The 14,010-nt window shown below is 44.4% G+C and overlaps 1 protein-coding gene across 1 annotated transcript in view; it reads left to right on the plus strand.

The window, feature by feature from the left end:
* Positions 1 to 13,055, plus strand: part of LOC109903216 (sodium/potassium/calcium exchanger 4) — a 75,317-nt gene extending 62,262 nt beyond the window's left edge. The window contains exons 7-17 of the mRNA XM_020499859.2: positions 1,274 to 1,348; positions 1,725 to 1,750; positions 1,858 to 1,911; positions 2,179 to 2,270; positions 3,519 to 3,688; positions 6,759 to 6,915; positions 7,118 to 7,284; positions 7,431 to 7,545; positions 7,677 to 7,789; positions 7,898 to 7,963; positions 8,040 to 13,055. Of these exons, the coding sequence (XP_020355448.1) occupies positions 1,274 to 1,348; positions 1,725 to 1,750; positions 1,858 to 1,911; positions 2,179 to 2,270; positions 3,519 to 3,688; positions 6,759 to 6,915; positions 7,118 to 7,284; positions 7,431 to 7,545; positions 7,677 to 7,789; positions 7,898 to 7,963; positions 8,040 to 8,192 (1,188 nt within the window). The 3' untranslated portion in view covers positions 8,193 to 13,055. The remainder of the gene's footprint in view (positions 1 to 1,273; positions 1,349 to 1,724; positions 1,751 to 1,857; positions 1,912 to 2,178; positions 2,271 to 3,518; positions 3,689 to 6,758; positions 6,916 to 7,117; positions 7,285 to 7,430; positions 7,546 to 7,676; positions 7,790 to 7,897; positions 7,964 to 8,039) is intronic.
* The last annotated feature ends 955 nt before the right edge of the window (positions 13,056 to 14,010 follow it).

Genomic DNA, 14,010 nt, shown 5'->3' on the forward strand with positions numbered 1-14,010 from the left:
GCCAACACCTCATTTGGCCACCTTTCGTTCCAGTACAGTGCTGCCTGTGACTGGAACGAATTGCAAAAATCGCTGAAGTTGGAGACTTTTATCTCTCTCACCAACAAGTTTTCACCATCATTGTAAAGCCCTCGTTATTTTGTTACATTGACAAAGTCATTTCTTAAGATGATTATTTATTGCATGTGATTAGTGATTCATTTGAAGCTTTAAAATAAACCTTTTTACGGTCAACCCTGTTATGTGAACTGAACTCCCGTTTTAATATGGTAAACTATTCCTTTATAAATATTTCCTTCAAAAGAAACATTGAACATCTAATAGTCAAATCAAAAGAGTACTTCTACTCTTTTTCACAATTATTTTGTGTTTTGTGTTGGAAAACTGAGTGGGACGAGCATAGCACTTCAACTGTGTTACCCATAGATAGACAGGCTAGAAATTTTTTAATAATAAAACAAAATGGTGAATCTTGCATTCAATTGCCCCTCCCTGTTTCACACAACAAGGTTCCATTTCCCCAGTCACAAAGGGACTTGTGGCTGGTTTTGGCTGAAATCTTCAACCCTGTTACGGTCAACCCTGTTATTTTATTTGTCACTTAATAGGCACTTACTATAGTTGTTTTTTATTTAACCTCTTGAGATGGGAAAACATGTTTTTTATTAAGTTTAACATGTGCTCTTTATGACAGAATGTTACAACTCTTTTTCACTAAGTTACACTTCTCAAAAGGCATCAAATTGGTGGAACGACTTAGGTATTGTAGCGAGGTGTCCTTGACTTGGACAGTACCTTTGTTTCCCTTAACCTTTCAGCCTCCATAGTGCTAATGTAACCCTTTATGATATCACATATCACAGCTGAGTTGATATGTCAACATCAAGGTTACAAAGCTACACAACACTAAAATAACATGCAATCTAACCACAATGGCCAAGAGGATAGTCTATTTTCACGGTTCATGGAACAACTTGATATAGTGAATGTGCGTATTGAATATAGTGTATATGACTCTTGTTGACCTAGTTTTTAATCTAAGAACTTGCACAAAAGGAATGTGAAATCGATTTCACACTTCCTCACTCACCACCCTTTCGCTCTCTCCCTCTCTTTCTGTCTCTCTCGGTCTCTATCTGTCTCACTCCTCCTTTTGTCTTTCTCTCTCCTCTCTCTCTTTCACCCCTCTCTCAACCTTTCTCCCGCTTTATTTCTCTTTCTCCTCTCCTTTCCCACTCTCCTCCTTCTGCCTTGTTCTCTCTCTCTCATCCAGGTGGTGTACCTGACTAAGTTTGCAGTGTTCCGTGACTCGTTCTACTACACTCTGTCTGTGTTGGCATTGATTGCAGTGAGTAGCTGATCATCTCATCTCTAGTCTACTTTACATAATGAGGCCATTCAGACTGATAGAGCCCCCAGTGGCTGTTAAACCTTAATTTACTGTCTAACTGTCTAGCCCACTGGGCTAATAGAGGGTTGTGGGGAGGAGATGGTCAAGCAGCTGCTTGTGTGTGTGTGTGCGTGTGTGTTTCCTGGACTCTCTGTAATATAAAAAGAACTGGGTCCATATATATGTTTCAAGCATCTCAGAGTAGGAGTACTGATCTAGGATCAGGTCCCATCTGCCCATGTAATCCTATTCGTTGTGATCTTCAAGGCAAAAGTATGTACTGTTTAATGAATTATTTGTTTTATTAAATGTTTTCCCTCTTTCATTTTGTCAGTTCATCTATGATGAGAAGATAGTGTGGTGAGTACCCCGCTGTGTGTTTACCTTGTGTCTCAGCAGAGGGTGCATGTGTGTGTGTGTGTGCGCGCACCTGCAGACATGTGACTCTAGTCTGTCTGTCTCTGCAGGTGGGAGAGCTTAGTGCTGGTAGTGATGTACTTTGGGTACATTCTGATCATGAAGTGAGTTCCACTGGGACCTGTTCCTTCCTGCCTCAAAGACACACACACACACACACACACACACACACACACACACACACACACACACACACACACACACACACACACACACACACACACACACACACACACACACTCACACAGAGTAGAGCACCTGAGCGCACGCAACAAATAGTAAAATCCACTTATATACTCATACTTTGCACACACTAAGTTACATAAACTCTCAACTGAATATGTAAAACCTTTTCTCTTTTCTCACATCAGATTTAACACCAGCATCCAAAACTATTTCTCAGGGAAGGAAGACAAGAGCTTGGCCAACGGTAACACGGTGATCAGCAGCGAACTGGAGGATGGTAATGCTTGTTATGACAGTTACATATGGGATGATCTGTCCAAGCCGTTACTCGCTCCAGGTAAAGGTAACCAGACAGGCTGTATGGCCACCTCTCAGCCAACCCTCTGGCACTCTGACTGGCCTTCTATCAAAACAACTACTCTACTGTATCTGGTTGCTCTAGTAAATCTAGAAACTACTTTCAGACTTCCACCGACTTTCACTGTGTCTTTAACCGAGTGACTCTGAGAGCTCTCCTCTCCTGTCTGGTCAAGTAGAACCAAGCTAACCTCCCTGCTGCCGTGTGGCAGCCCTGTCGCTACTGTGTAGAAGCCTGTCTGTTTAGCCTTACTAAACCTACCTGCCTGCCGTGACCTGGCCTGTCAGATGTGAGATGTATTGCTGTGCTGTGCTGTGCTATGCTGTGCCCTGTCTCGCCCTCTTCTGCTATGTCAAGTACAGTCCATTATTCCAGAGTCACAACATGTGCATGCATCTGTAAGGGTGTGTGTTGGTGCATGTGTGTGTGGAGACATTTATATGTGTGCGTGACTGTGTGTATGGTATGTGTGTGTGCCTGTGCGTGCTTGAGTCTGTATGAGTGTGTGTGTATATGTCACACACAGTCACACACACACTGAAGGTTTTAGTCTGCCTCACTCTGATGGCTGATGTGATCTCATCTGACAGTGTCTTCAGGGGGCCTTGAACTGGGCCCAGTGGGGCCCACTCTGCTGTCACACAAACACTTTAATTACACCTCCTGACATACTGTATCCTCCGGTTGTTTCAAGTTTCAAGTTTTAATGCCACGTGCACAATTACAGTGAAATGCCTTTCTTGCAATCTCCAAACCCAACAATGCAGTAATCAATATCATTGTAGCACCAAAAATAACATATGGTAAAACAAAAACACAGGAAATAAAAATAAGAAGTAAGAAGAACACGAGAAAGTAACTAGCTGGTGTGTGTGTGTGTGTGTGTGTGTGTGTGTGTGTGTGTGTGTGTGTGTGTGTGTGTGTGTGTGTGTGTGTGTGTGTGTGTGTGTGTGTGTGTGTGAGACAGGGAGTCTGCTGATCTGGCATGTGAGTGTATTTGGCACATCTGTCTGGCCATCCTTGAAAAAGGCATGTCTTTGTGGTTGTATACAGTACTGTAAGAGTAGAACAGCATGTCATCTTCTTCGTCTTGGTTGGTGTGTACAGTTAGTCCTACTTGATGTGTCTGTCTGTGCTCTGTATCTCACCATCTCTGTGTATCTCCAGTGAAGCCCACTAAGAGGTACAGTCGTAGCTCTGTGGTGATGGTAGATGAGATTATCAACTCCAGCCCTCCTAACTACCGTTTCCCCGATGCCGGCCTGCGCATCATGATCACCAACCACTTTGGCCCCAAGACACGCCTCCGCATGGCTAGCCGCCTCATCATCAATGAGGTGGGTGAAGTCACTGGGGTCGGGGGTCCGTCAGGCTTATTGGAGAGGAGCTCAGTTAAAGTGATTTACTTAGAAGTTAAGAAAGCTCGGCTAGTTCAGTTATTTTTCTAGTGTAAATCAAATAAAATTTGATTGGTCACATACATGTTTTTAGCAGATGCTATTGCGGGTGTAGCGAAATGCTTGTGTTTCTATCTCTAACAGTGCAGTAATATCTAACAAGTAATATCTAACAATTTCACAGCAATACACACAAATATAAAGTAAATGAATGGAATGGAATTAAGAATATATAAATATTTGGATGAGCAATGTCAGAGCGGGATAGACGTCCTGGCTGATGTTTTGGTCACTTTTGAATGCTGGCGGTGTGGCGCAGGTAGTGGCTCAGGTAGTGCAGCTCATCCAGGAAGGCACATCAATGCGAGCTGTGGTTTGCTGTGTCTGTCAGCGTAGTGTCCAGAGCATGGAGGCGCTACCAGGAGACAGGCCAGTACATCAGGAGACGTGGAGAAGGCCGTAGGAGGGCAACAACCCAGCAGCAGGACCGCTACCTCCGCCTTTGTGCAAGGAGGAGCAGGAGGAGCACTGCCAGAGCCCTGCAAAATGACCTCCAGCAGGCCACAAATGTGCATGTGTCTGCTCAAACGGTCAGAAACAGACACCATGAGGGTGGTATGAGGGCCCGACGTCCACAGGTGGGGGTTGTGCTTACAGCCCAACACCGTGCAGGACGTTTGGCATTTCCAGAGAACACCAAGATTGGCAAATTCGCCACTGGCGCCCTGTGCTCTTCACAGATGAAAGCAGGTTCACACTGAGCACATGTGACAGACGTGACAGTCTGGAGACGCCGTGGAGAACGTTCTGCTGCCTGCAACATCCTCCAGCATGACCGGTTTGGCGGTGGGTCAGTCATGGTGTGGGGTGGCATTTCTTTGGGGGGCCGCACAGCCCTCCATGTGCTCGCCAGAGGTAGCCTGACTGCCATTAAGTACCGAGATGAGATCCTCAGACCCCTTGTGAGACCATATGCTGGTGCGGTTGGCCCTGGGTTCCTGCAAGACAATGCTAGACCTCATGTGGCTGGAGTGTGTCAGCAGTTCCTGCAAGAGGAAGGCATTGATGCTATGGACTGGCCAGCCCGTTCCCCAGACCTGAATCCAATTGAGCACATTTGGGACATCATGTCTCGCTCCATCCACCAACGCCACGTTGCACCACAGACTGTCCAGGAGTTGGCGGATGCTTTAGTCCAGGTCTGAGAGGAGATCCCTCAGGAGACCATCCGCCACCTCATCAGGAGCATGTCCAGGCGTTGTAGGGAGGTCATACACACTACTGAGCCTCATTTTGACTTGTTTTAAGGACATTACATCAAAGTTGGATCAGCCTGTAGTGTGGTTTCCCACTTTAATTTTGAGTGTGACTCCAAATGGTAAGTGTCCATGGATGTTGATTTAAAAACATAAACTGAACACTCAACGACTACAAAACAATAAACTACAAAACAATAAACGTGAACCTAACCGAAACAGTACCGTGTGGCGAACAAACACAGACACGGAAACAATCACCCACAAAACAGCAGTGAAACCCAGGCTATCTAAGTATGATTCTCAATCAGAGACAACTAACGACACCTGCCTCTGATTGAGAACCATACTAGGCCGAACACAGAAAAACAACCTAGAAACACAAAGCATAGAATGCCCACCCAACTCACGTCCTGACCATCTAAAACAAACAAATAACACAAGAACTAGGGTCAGAACGTGACAGTAACCCCCCCCCCCCCCCCCCCCAAGGTGCGGACTCCGGCCGCAAAACCTGAACCTATAGGGGAGGGTCTGGGTGGGCATCTGTCCGCGGTGGCGGCTCTGGTGCTGGACGTGGACCCCACTCCACCATAGTCTTAGTCCGCCTCTGTGGCCTCCTAGGAACGGCGACCCTTGCTGCCGACCCTGACCTGGGAACCCTAATAAATAGGCCCACAGGACTGAGGGACACCTCTGGACTTAACAAATTCCTCCGGACTGAGGGGCAGTGAAACCCAGGCTACCTAAGTATGATTCTCAATCAGAGACAACTAACGACACCTGCCTCTGATTGAGAACCATACTAGGCCGAACACAGAAAACCAACCTAGAAACACAAAGCAGAAAATGGCCACCCAACTCACGTCCTGACCAACTAAAACAAACAATTAACACAAGAACTAGGGTCAGAATGTGACAGATGGCTATTTAACAGTCTGATGGTCTTGAGATAGAAGCTGTTTTTCAGTCTCTCGGTCCCTGCTTTGATGCACCTGTATTGACCTCACCTTCTGGATGATAGCGAGGTGAACAGGCAGTGGCTCGGGTGGTTGTTGTCCTTGATTATCTTTATGGCCTTCCTGTGACATCGGGTGCTGTAGGTGTCCTGGAGGGCAGGTAGTTTGTCCCCAGTGATGTGTTGGGCAGACCCGACCCCACCACACTCTGGAGAGCCATGCGGTTGCGGGCGGTGCAGTTGCCGTACCAGGCGGTGATACAGCCCGACAGGGCCTTCTTCACTACACTGTCTGTGTGGGTGGACCATTTCAGTTAGTCAGTAATGTGTATGCCGAGGAACTTGGAGCTTTCCACTTTCTCCACTGCGGTCCCGTTGATGTGGATAGGGGGGTGCTCCCTCTGCTGTTTCCTGAAGTCCACGATCAGCTCCTTTGTTTTGTTGATGTTGAGAGGTTACTTTGCTGGCACCACACTCCCAGGGCCCTCACCTTACCGGTAGTAAGCTAGGTCTACTGGAGAAAAGTACATTGTAGGACGATTTACTATTGTAGAAAGCTAGGAGAGGAGTACAGCTTCAAGTGATAATTAGCCGGTGGACTGCATGCTATAATCATACTTGGCACATCATATCTAGTAGAACCAGAACTGTGTTGGTGAAAATATCCTGGGGGATATTCAGAAAACTTTACTAGCTCATAAAGTAACTGTTTACAGAGGGGAAACACATACATACATACAGATGTTGAATGTGTGTGTGTGTGTGTGTGTGTGTGTGTGTGTGTGTGTGTGAGCAGCAACAGAGGTTGGTGCAGGCATCTAACGGTGTGGACAACGTGACCATGGTGATCACAGATGGTAAACCTGAGACCTTGGAGAACGGCACTGTACCAGAGGAAAAGACTGTTGAGGAAGAGGAGGGAGAATCCCTGAATTCACCCTTCACCGTCCCTGGTGTGTGGGAGTGTGTGTGTGGTGTGGGAGTGTGTGTGTGTGTGTGCATGTATGTGTGTTATATCTTCAATTACATTGGCTGGTAAACCAATGAGCTACTTTTACACACTTTCACACCTTACTGAAACTGAACACTCACCTCCTCAGTGTACTCCATTGGTTGCAATGAAGCTGATCTGCTGTTCCTTATTCCCTCCACCAGGGGGCTGCAGGGAGACAGTGAAGTGGCTGATCTCCTGGCCCATCCTGCTGCTACTCTACTTCACTGTGCCAAACTGTGCCAAGCCTCGCTGGGAACGCTTCTTCATGCTCTCCTTCTTCCTCTCCACCGTGTGGATCGCCATCTTCTCCTACTTCATGGTCTGGATGGTGAGACACGTTGGACATTCTTTAGAACGTACATGTCACTGTCATTTTGTGTTCCAAACCAGAGTTGAAAAAGTTTGATCTTTAACCAAGGTGCAGGTTGTTTGGAAGATTTCTGTTTAATCCGTTAAATGTGTGTCTGTGTGCAGGTCACCATAATTGGCTACACTCTGGGCATCCCTGATGTGATTATGGGAATCACCTTCCTGGCAGCAGGCACCAGTGTCCCCGACTGTATTGCTAGCCTGATCGTTGCTCGACAAGGTACATCACTGCACTCTTTTTTTCCTTATCTCTGTATCACTTCAAAATCTTACAAAAAAATTGTACCAGTGTACAGTATACTGTATAGTCTGTACATAATTTTCCATATCTTTATGTCTATCCCTCTCTAGGTCTTGGGGATATGGCGGTTTCCAACACCATTGGTAGTAATGTCTTTGATATCTTGGTGGGACTGGGGCTCCCCTGGGCGATACAGACCATGGCTGTGGACTATGGTTCTGAGGTAAACAAACTCTGTCTTTACACTGTTTTCCCCCCAATGGGCCTATGTTACTACTGCTTATCAATACTTCATGCCTCTTGATCTAAAATTCTTTATTTCTCTCTCTAGGTGATGATCAATAGCAGAGGGCTGGTCTACTCTGTGGTGCTTCTTCTGGGCTCTGTGTTTCTGACAGTGAGTTAAAGGAGATGTCTCTCTCTCTCTCTTCGCTCTCTCTCTCTCTAACAGTCTGTCTCTCTATGTCTTGCAGGTTCTGGGGATCCATGTGAATCATTGGAAGTTGGACCTGAAGCTGGGTGTGTACGTGCTGGTGATGTACGTCATCTTCCTGTGTTTCTCCATCATGATCGAATACAACGTGTTCACCTTCGTCAATCTGCCAATGTGTCTGGAGCAGCTGTAGGATGGCCTACACCACCAGACAGGTGTCCCTGCTGAATTATAGACTCACATAGCCCTCTGAATCTAAACTTAGCCACTAACTACTCAATCATTTCTATCCTGAAATCCCCCCCCCCCTCACACACACAGACATACACTCCTTTTAACACCCCTTTTTCATTCCAGACGTAAATGTCTGCCCTCGCTATATCCCTTTTCCATTCCTTCACTATCTATCAACAATATAGAGAGGTAGGCTAGTGGTTAGAGTGGTGGACTAGTAACCGGAAGGTTGCAAGTTCAAACCCCCGAGCTGACAAGGTACAAATCTGCCGTTCTGCCCCTGAACAGGCAGTTAACTCACTGTTCCTAGGCCGTCATTGAAAATAAGAATTTGTTCTTAACTGACTTGCCTAGTTAAATAAAGGTTAAAAAAGATACATACATTCATTCACAATATCTTCAGTTCCCCAAACACTCCCCCTACATGTTTTTCTGCTGTCAATGAGAAGAGGAGATACCAACAGTACCGTATGGATTCTCCTTACTGACCCAGAGGAACCGAAGGCTACTCTTTGTCTTTCCCTCCAGAACCCAACTCACTGTCCAAAGGAGAGATACACAGAACCCATCTAGCTGAAACCCTCCTAGTCTTCACAACATAACCCAGGACCACCATTACACTTCCTATACTTCCGTCCTCCTCTGTTTGTATCTCATCCGGTCTCAATAAATATTTTTGGGGTCAGGCAGCTCACCGGCCTCCATCCCTACTAAAGAAAAGGACCCAAGCATTTATGAAATCTTCATTTATTGCCATTTTGATTTATTCTATTATCTTCTTCCTTTGGAAGTAAAACAAACATACATTTCATGAACATGCACTTTAGATGTTGCGCGTGAAAAGAAGTAGAGTATATATATGACATAATATATTATATTTTTCAGTGTTGCACTTCCTTTGTGTGGTTCAATAAGGAGAGAGAGGGGGAGGCAGCATGTGCCAAATCCTATCTCTCTTTCGCTGGCAGAAAGAGGGGAGTCCAGGGGAGAACCTGTCATTCTTCTGTTTCTGGACACTCCAACTGCAAGGAACTGCTGACCAAGACATTGATACGCCGTTTCCTGTGTTTGAGTGTAAGTGAAAGTAGGTGAGACATTGCAAGGAAGGGAGGAGAGTCTCCTCTATTAGTATTCAACACCACTGTGGAGAGGAGAACACATCTTGGAAGACTATGCCCCATTGGTGCTTGGTGGATGCTGATTTAACACAAAGCTCAAGTGTTCCCGAGAGAACAGGACTTGGGCCCAGCTGTTTTGGCTGAGGAAAAGCATGGATTTATTTTGGCGTGTTGATTGTTGTTCATGTTGATTTGTTTTGATTGCTTAATTGTGTGTTTGATATCTTCAGCTCCTTCAGCTTGTGTTCTGTCTGAGGCCCGATCCATCAGATACAATACAGACCCATTCAGTTTCCTCACCTCCCTGTGCTCCAGCCTGTCCGTCTCGGCGAGCTGAAGAGCTGCTGCTGATGATGGGGATCTGTGCTTCACAATGGTACACTTATTTGTGTTGTGTGTTTGTTTATATGTAAATACGACCTGTCATGCACAAGCTGAGGTTCTCTCGGTGTGAACCCAGTGCTACCTTAATTCTGCCAGTCGGGCATGGAGGGGCAAGTGGGATGCAGTTCCTGTGTAGATATTTTAAACTGCTTCTGTCTTTCCCCTACCCTGCTCCAAATACTTCTCTTCCTCCTCCTCACTTCTTTTTCTCATCCTGGCTCTCTCTCATTGTGATTTTGTCTTCTCTAAATGCACAATGGGACATTTATTTACTTCTCCTGCGGAGCAGAAGCTTAGCGTGATGGGATCACTACCCTGTCCGTCCGTCAACCTCCAAATATTGGCAGCTACGAGTTGAGTTGCCCTCCGCCCATCTGACTGACCTTGTTAAGGGTCGTGTTCATCAGGGCACACAATGGAAAACACCTTAAACCGAAAAAGTGTTTCTTATTGTTTCAGTCCGTTTTCTTCCGTTTGGTACCTAATGAACACAACCCAGTTCAGGGGTCACTATGGGAGCAGAGGGTGGCATCTGTGTCAGTGTCAGTCATGACTGGGTGTTTCAGTGTTGAAAGGTTCTGTCACTGTTGTCTGTGTTAAAAGGCAGACATTGGATGGAGTGTGTGGTATATACACTCAGTGGCTAGTTTATTAGGTACACCAATGGTTAGCTCCTACGCACAGTCACTTGGCCATGGCTTGTTATATAAAACAGGCAGACAGGCATTCAGTTACTGTTCGATTGAACGTTAAAATGGTCATAACTAGTGACCTAAGCGACTTTGAGCATGGTTCGATTGTCGGTGTCAAGTGCGCCGGTTCTGGTATCTCAGAAACGACCAGCCTCCTGGGCTTTTCACGCACGACAGTCTAGTGTTTACCGAGAATGGTGTGACAAACAAAAAACATCCAGTCAGCATCAGTCCTGTGGGCAAAAACAGCTCGTTGATGAGAAGTTGAAGGAGAATGGCAAGAATCGTGCAAGCTAACAGGTGGGCCACAAACAGACAAATAACGGCACAGTTCAACAGTGGTGTGCAGAACGGCATCTCGAATCACACAACTCTTTGGTCCTTGTCACGGATGGGCTATTGTAGAGACAACCTCACTGGGTTCTACTCTTATCAGCTAAAAACAAGAAGTGGCTCCAGTGGGCACGCGAACACCAACACTGGACAACTGAGGAGTGGAAAAACATCACCTGGTCTGACAAATCCCGGTTCCTGTTGCATCATTCTGTTGGCAGAGTCAGGATTGGATATAAGAAGCATGAGTCCATGGACTCATCCTGCCTGTTGTCAGCGGTACAGGCTGGTGGAGGTGGTGTAATGGTGTGGGGAATGTTTTCCTGACACACGTTAGGTCCCTTGATACCAATTGAGCAATGTTTCCATCCCCTGAAGAATTGAGGCTGTTCTGGAGGCAAAGGTTGTCCGACCCAGTACTAGATGGGTATAACTAATAAACTAGCCACTGAGTGTATTATATAAACACATGTATGCAATCTCAATTAAAAGAGGACCAGTTAAGGGTGGTACAGTATATTATGCATTTGAGAATTTTATTTATTTATTGAAGCTGCTGAAAGCATTTATACTATACAAGTACATGAACTTATGCATGCACAAAACACACAGACACACACACACTTGTCAAATGTTTACTCCCCATGCCCAAAGTACACATACACAAACTTTTCAAATGTTTACTCCCCATGCCCAAAGTACACATACACAAACTTTTCAAATGTTTACTCCCATGTTCACACACACATGCAATCTCATAAACACACACACACACACACACACACACACACACACACACACACACACACACACACACACACACACACACACACACACACACACACACACACACAAAATACATTTTCTTGTCTCAGTGGTAGTAGCTGGTGCATTGTTAAATGTTAAGTGATGATCTGATCTGACAGGAGTGTAATGTCAGTGTTGAACGAAAGCCAGATGAATGTTGCTACGGTCTGTTTATTATGGTCTGAGTTATGATGTCACCTACACCTTAGGTGCATGGTAAATAAACAAACAAACAAACAAAGGGCAGGCCCTAGTACTGGTCTGGGTCATGTTCATTACAGCACGCAATGGAAAACATTTTGCAATAGAAACTAAAATAATAATTTCTTATTGGACAAGAACAGATAGTCCCCTCCATGTTTCAGTCCATTTCTTAAATGTGGTGCCTAATGAACACAACCCTGGTGTGTTAAAGGCAGGTGGTATAAGACAATGGTGCCCTGCCTGTGCCCTGGATATTTGTCCATCCTCTTACAGTCTCATTGATGTCTTGTGTTTTATTCTGTACTGTATATTCTTATTGTAACCGGGATAGAAGCCTCTACTCCTGTATTTTTCGTGTGCAACTCTTAACTCCAAGAAACAAAAAAAACATTTTGAAAAATGGTCTTGGAAAAGTGGCCATATGTTTTCAAATCTCACTTGATTTATTCCATCCCTAAAACATTCTACTCATGTCATGAAAATAATATAATTTTGTGCCATGGGTTTTAGTTGTTGTTATCACATATGAACTAAGGGATATGTACATTTTTTGTAATCGTAACAATACATTTTGAAATGAATGGATGAGCAGATCTAAGTTTAAATAATTTGTCACCAGGTGGGGCTGAGGGTCTCCTGTAGGGTCATATCCATGTTGTCAGTAAACAAACAATGCACTGATGTTTATCATAGCTCTATAAGGAGTATAATATCTCACTAAATACCCACTTCTGTTGGTGAATACCTTTGTCAAAGAGAAACTTTGAGAGGAAGTCACCATTAAACTTGACTGCACTGTATGGCATGCATGAACACAACACACACACACACCTACTTTGGCTCTGTTGTTATACACACAATTGTGAGAGACTCTTAGTGAATGTTCCCTGGTTCACTGTGAGTGAAGGGTCGTAAGGTAATTCATCAAAATTGATAAAAGGTAGGCTAAAGAGTTAAATTTAAGACATTGGTGTTTAACTTGAATGTATTTGTCTTGCTATAAATGGATGTATCCAACCAATGCATTTTACTGTAAAGCAATAATCATCAAAGGATTTCAAAATATTTATGTATATTGTTAAATGAATCATGATTATCTACGAGATGGATGAGCTGGATGACACATTAAATAATAGTGTTGATACATGCCTACTTTTCTCTTTAAAATTGCTTTCTTTGATCCTACAATGTGTACTTATACTGAACAAAAATATAAATACAACATGTAAAGTGTTGGTCCCATGTTTCATTTGCTGAAATAAAAGATACCAGAAATGTTCCATACACACAAAATGCTTATTTCTCTCAAATTCTGTGCACACATGTTTTTCCATCCCTGTTAGTGAGCACTTCTCCTTTGCCAAGATAATCCATCCACCTGATAGGTGTGGCATATCAAGAAGCTGATTAAATAGCATGATCATTACACAGGTGCACCCTGCCACAGATGTCTCAAGTTGAGTGAGCATGCAATTGGCATGCTGACTGCAGGGAATGTCCACCAGAGCTGTTGCCAGAGATTTGAATGTTCATTCTCTACCATAACCCGACCTCCAACGTCTTTTTTTTTCGAAAATTAGGCTGTACGTCCAACCACACCAGCCCAGGACCTCTGGCTTCGTCTGAGACCAAGCACCTGGACAGCTGATGAAACCGAGGAGTATTTCTGTCTGTAATAAAGTACTTTTGTGGGGAAAAAGCTCATTCTGATTGGCTGGGCCTGGCTCCCAACTGGGTGGGCCTATGCCCTTCCAGGCCCATCCATTGCTGCGCACCTTCCCAGTCATGTGAAATCCATAGATTAGGGCCTAATGAATTTATTTCAATTGACTGGTTTCCTTACATGAACTGTAACTCAGTAAAATCGTTGCATTTATATTTTTGTTTAGTATATCTTATGGATGATGGATGGAATAAGTTAAAAATGCACTATGCATTAATCGCTCTGCCATTTCCTGGTTGCTCAAATTTTTATAGTTCGCCTAATTTCAGTTTATGTGGCAAAACAAGCAAGTAGAGTGTAGAGTCATTGTAATATCTAAATATATTTTACATAACGAAAATTAAAGTATTTTTAGCCATATGAAGCTGGTGCACAAAACCAAAAGTAAAAGACTAAATAACAAAACTTAAGAAGGGAAGCATATAAAAGACGCACATTGAACTGATCTACCGCTTCTTAAACTTGCTTTCAAATGAAAATTACAGATCAATTACTCACTCTTCAGTTTTGTTATGG

The sequence above is a fragment of the Oncorhynchus kisutch genome, linkage group LG14, assembly GCF_002021735.2.
Source record: "Oncorhynchus kisutch isolate 150728-3 linkage group LG14, Okis_V2, whole genome shotgun sequence".
Lineage (NCBI taxonomy): Eukaryota > Metazoa > Chordata > Actinopteri > Salmoniformes > Salmonidae > Oncorhynchus > Oncorhynchus kisutch.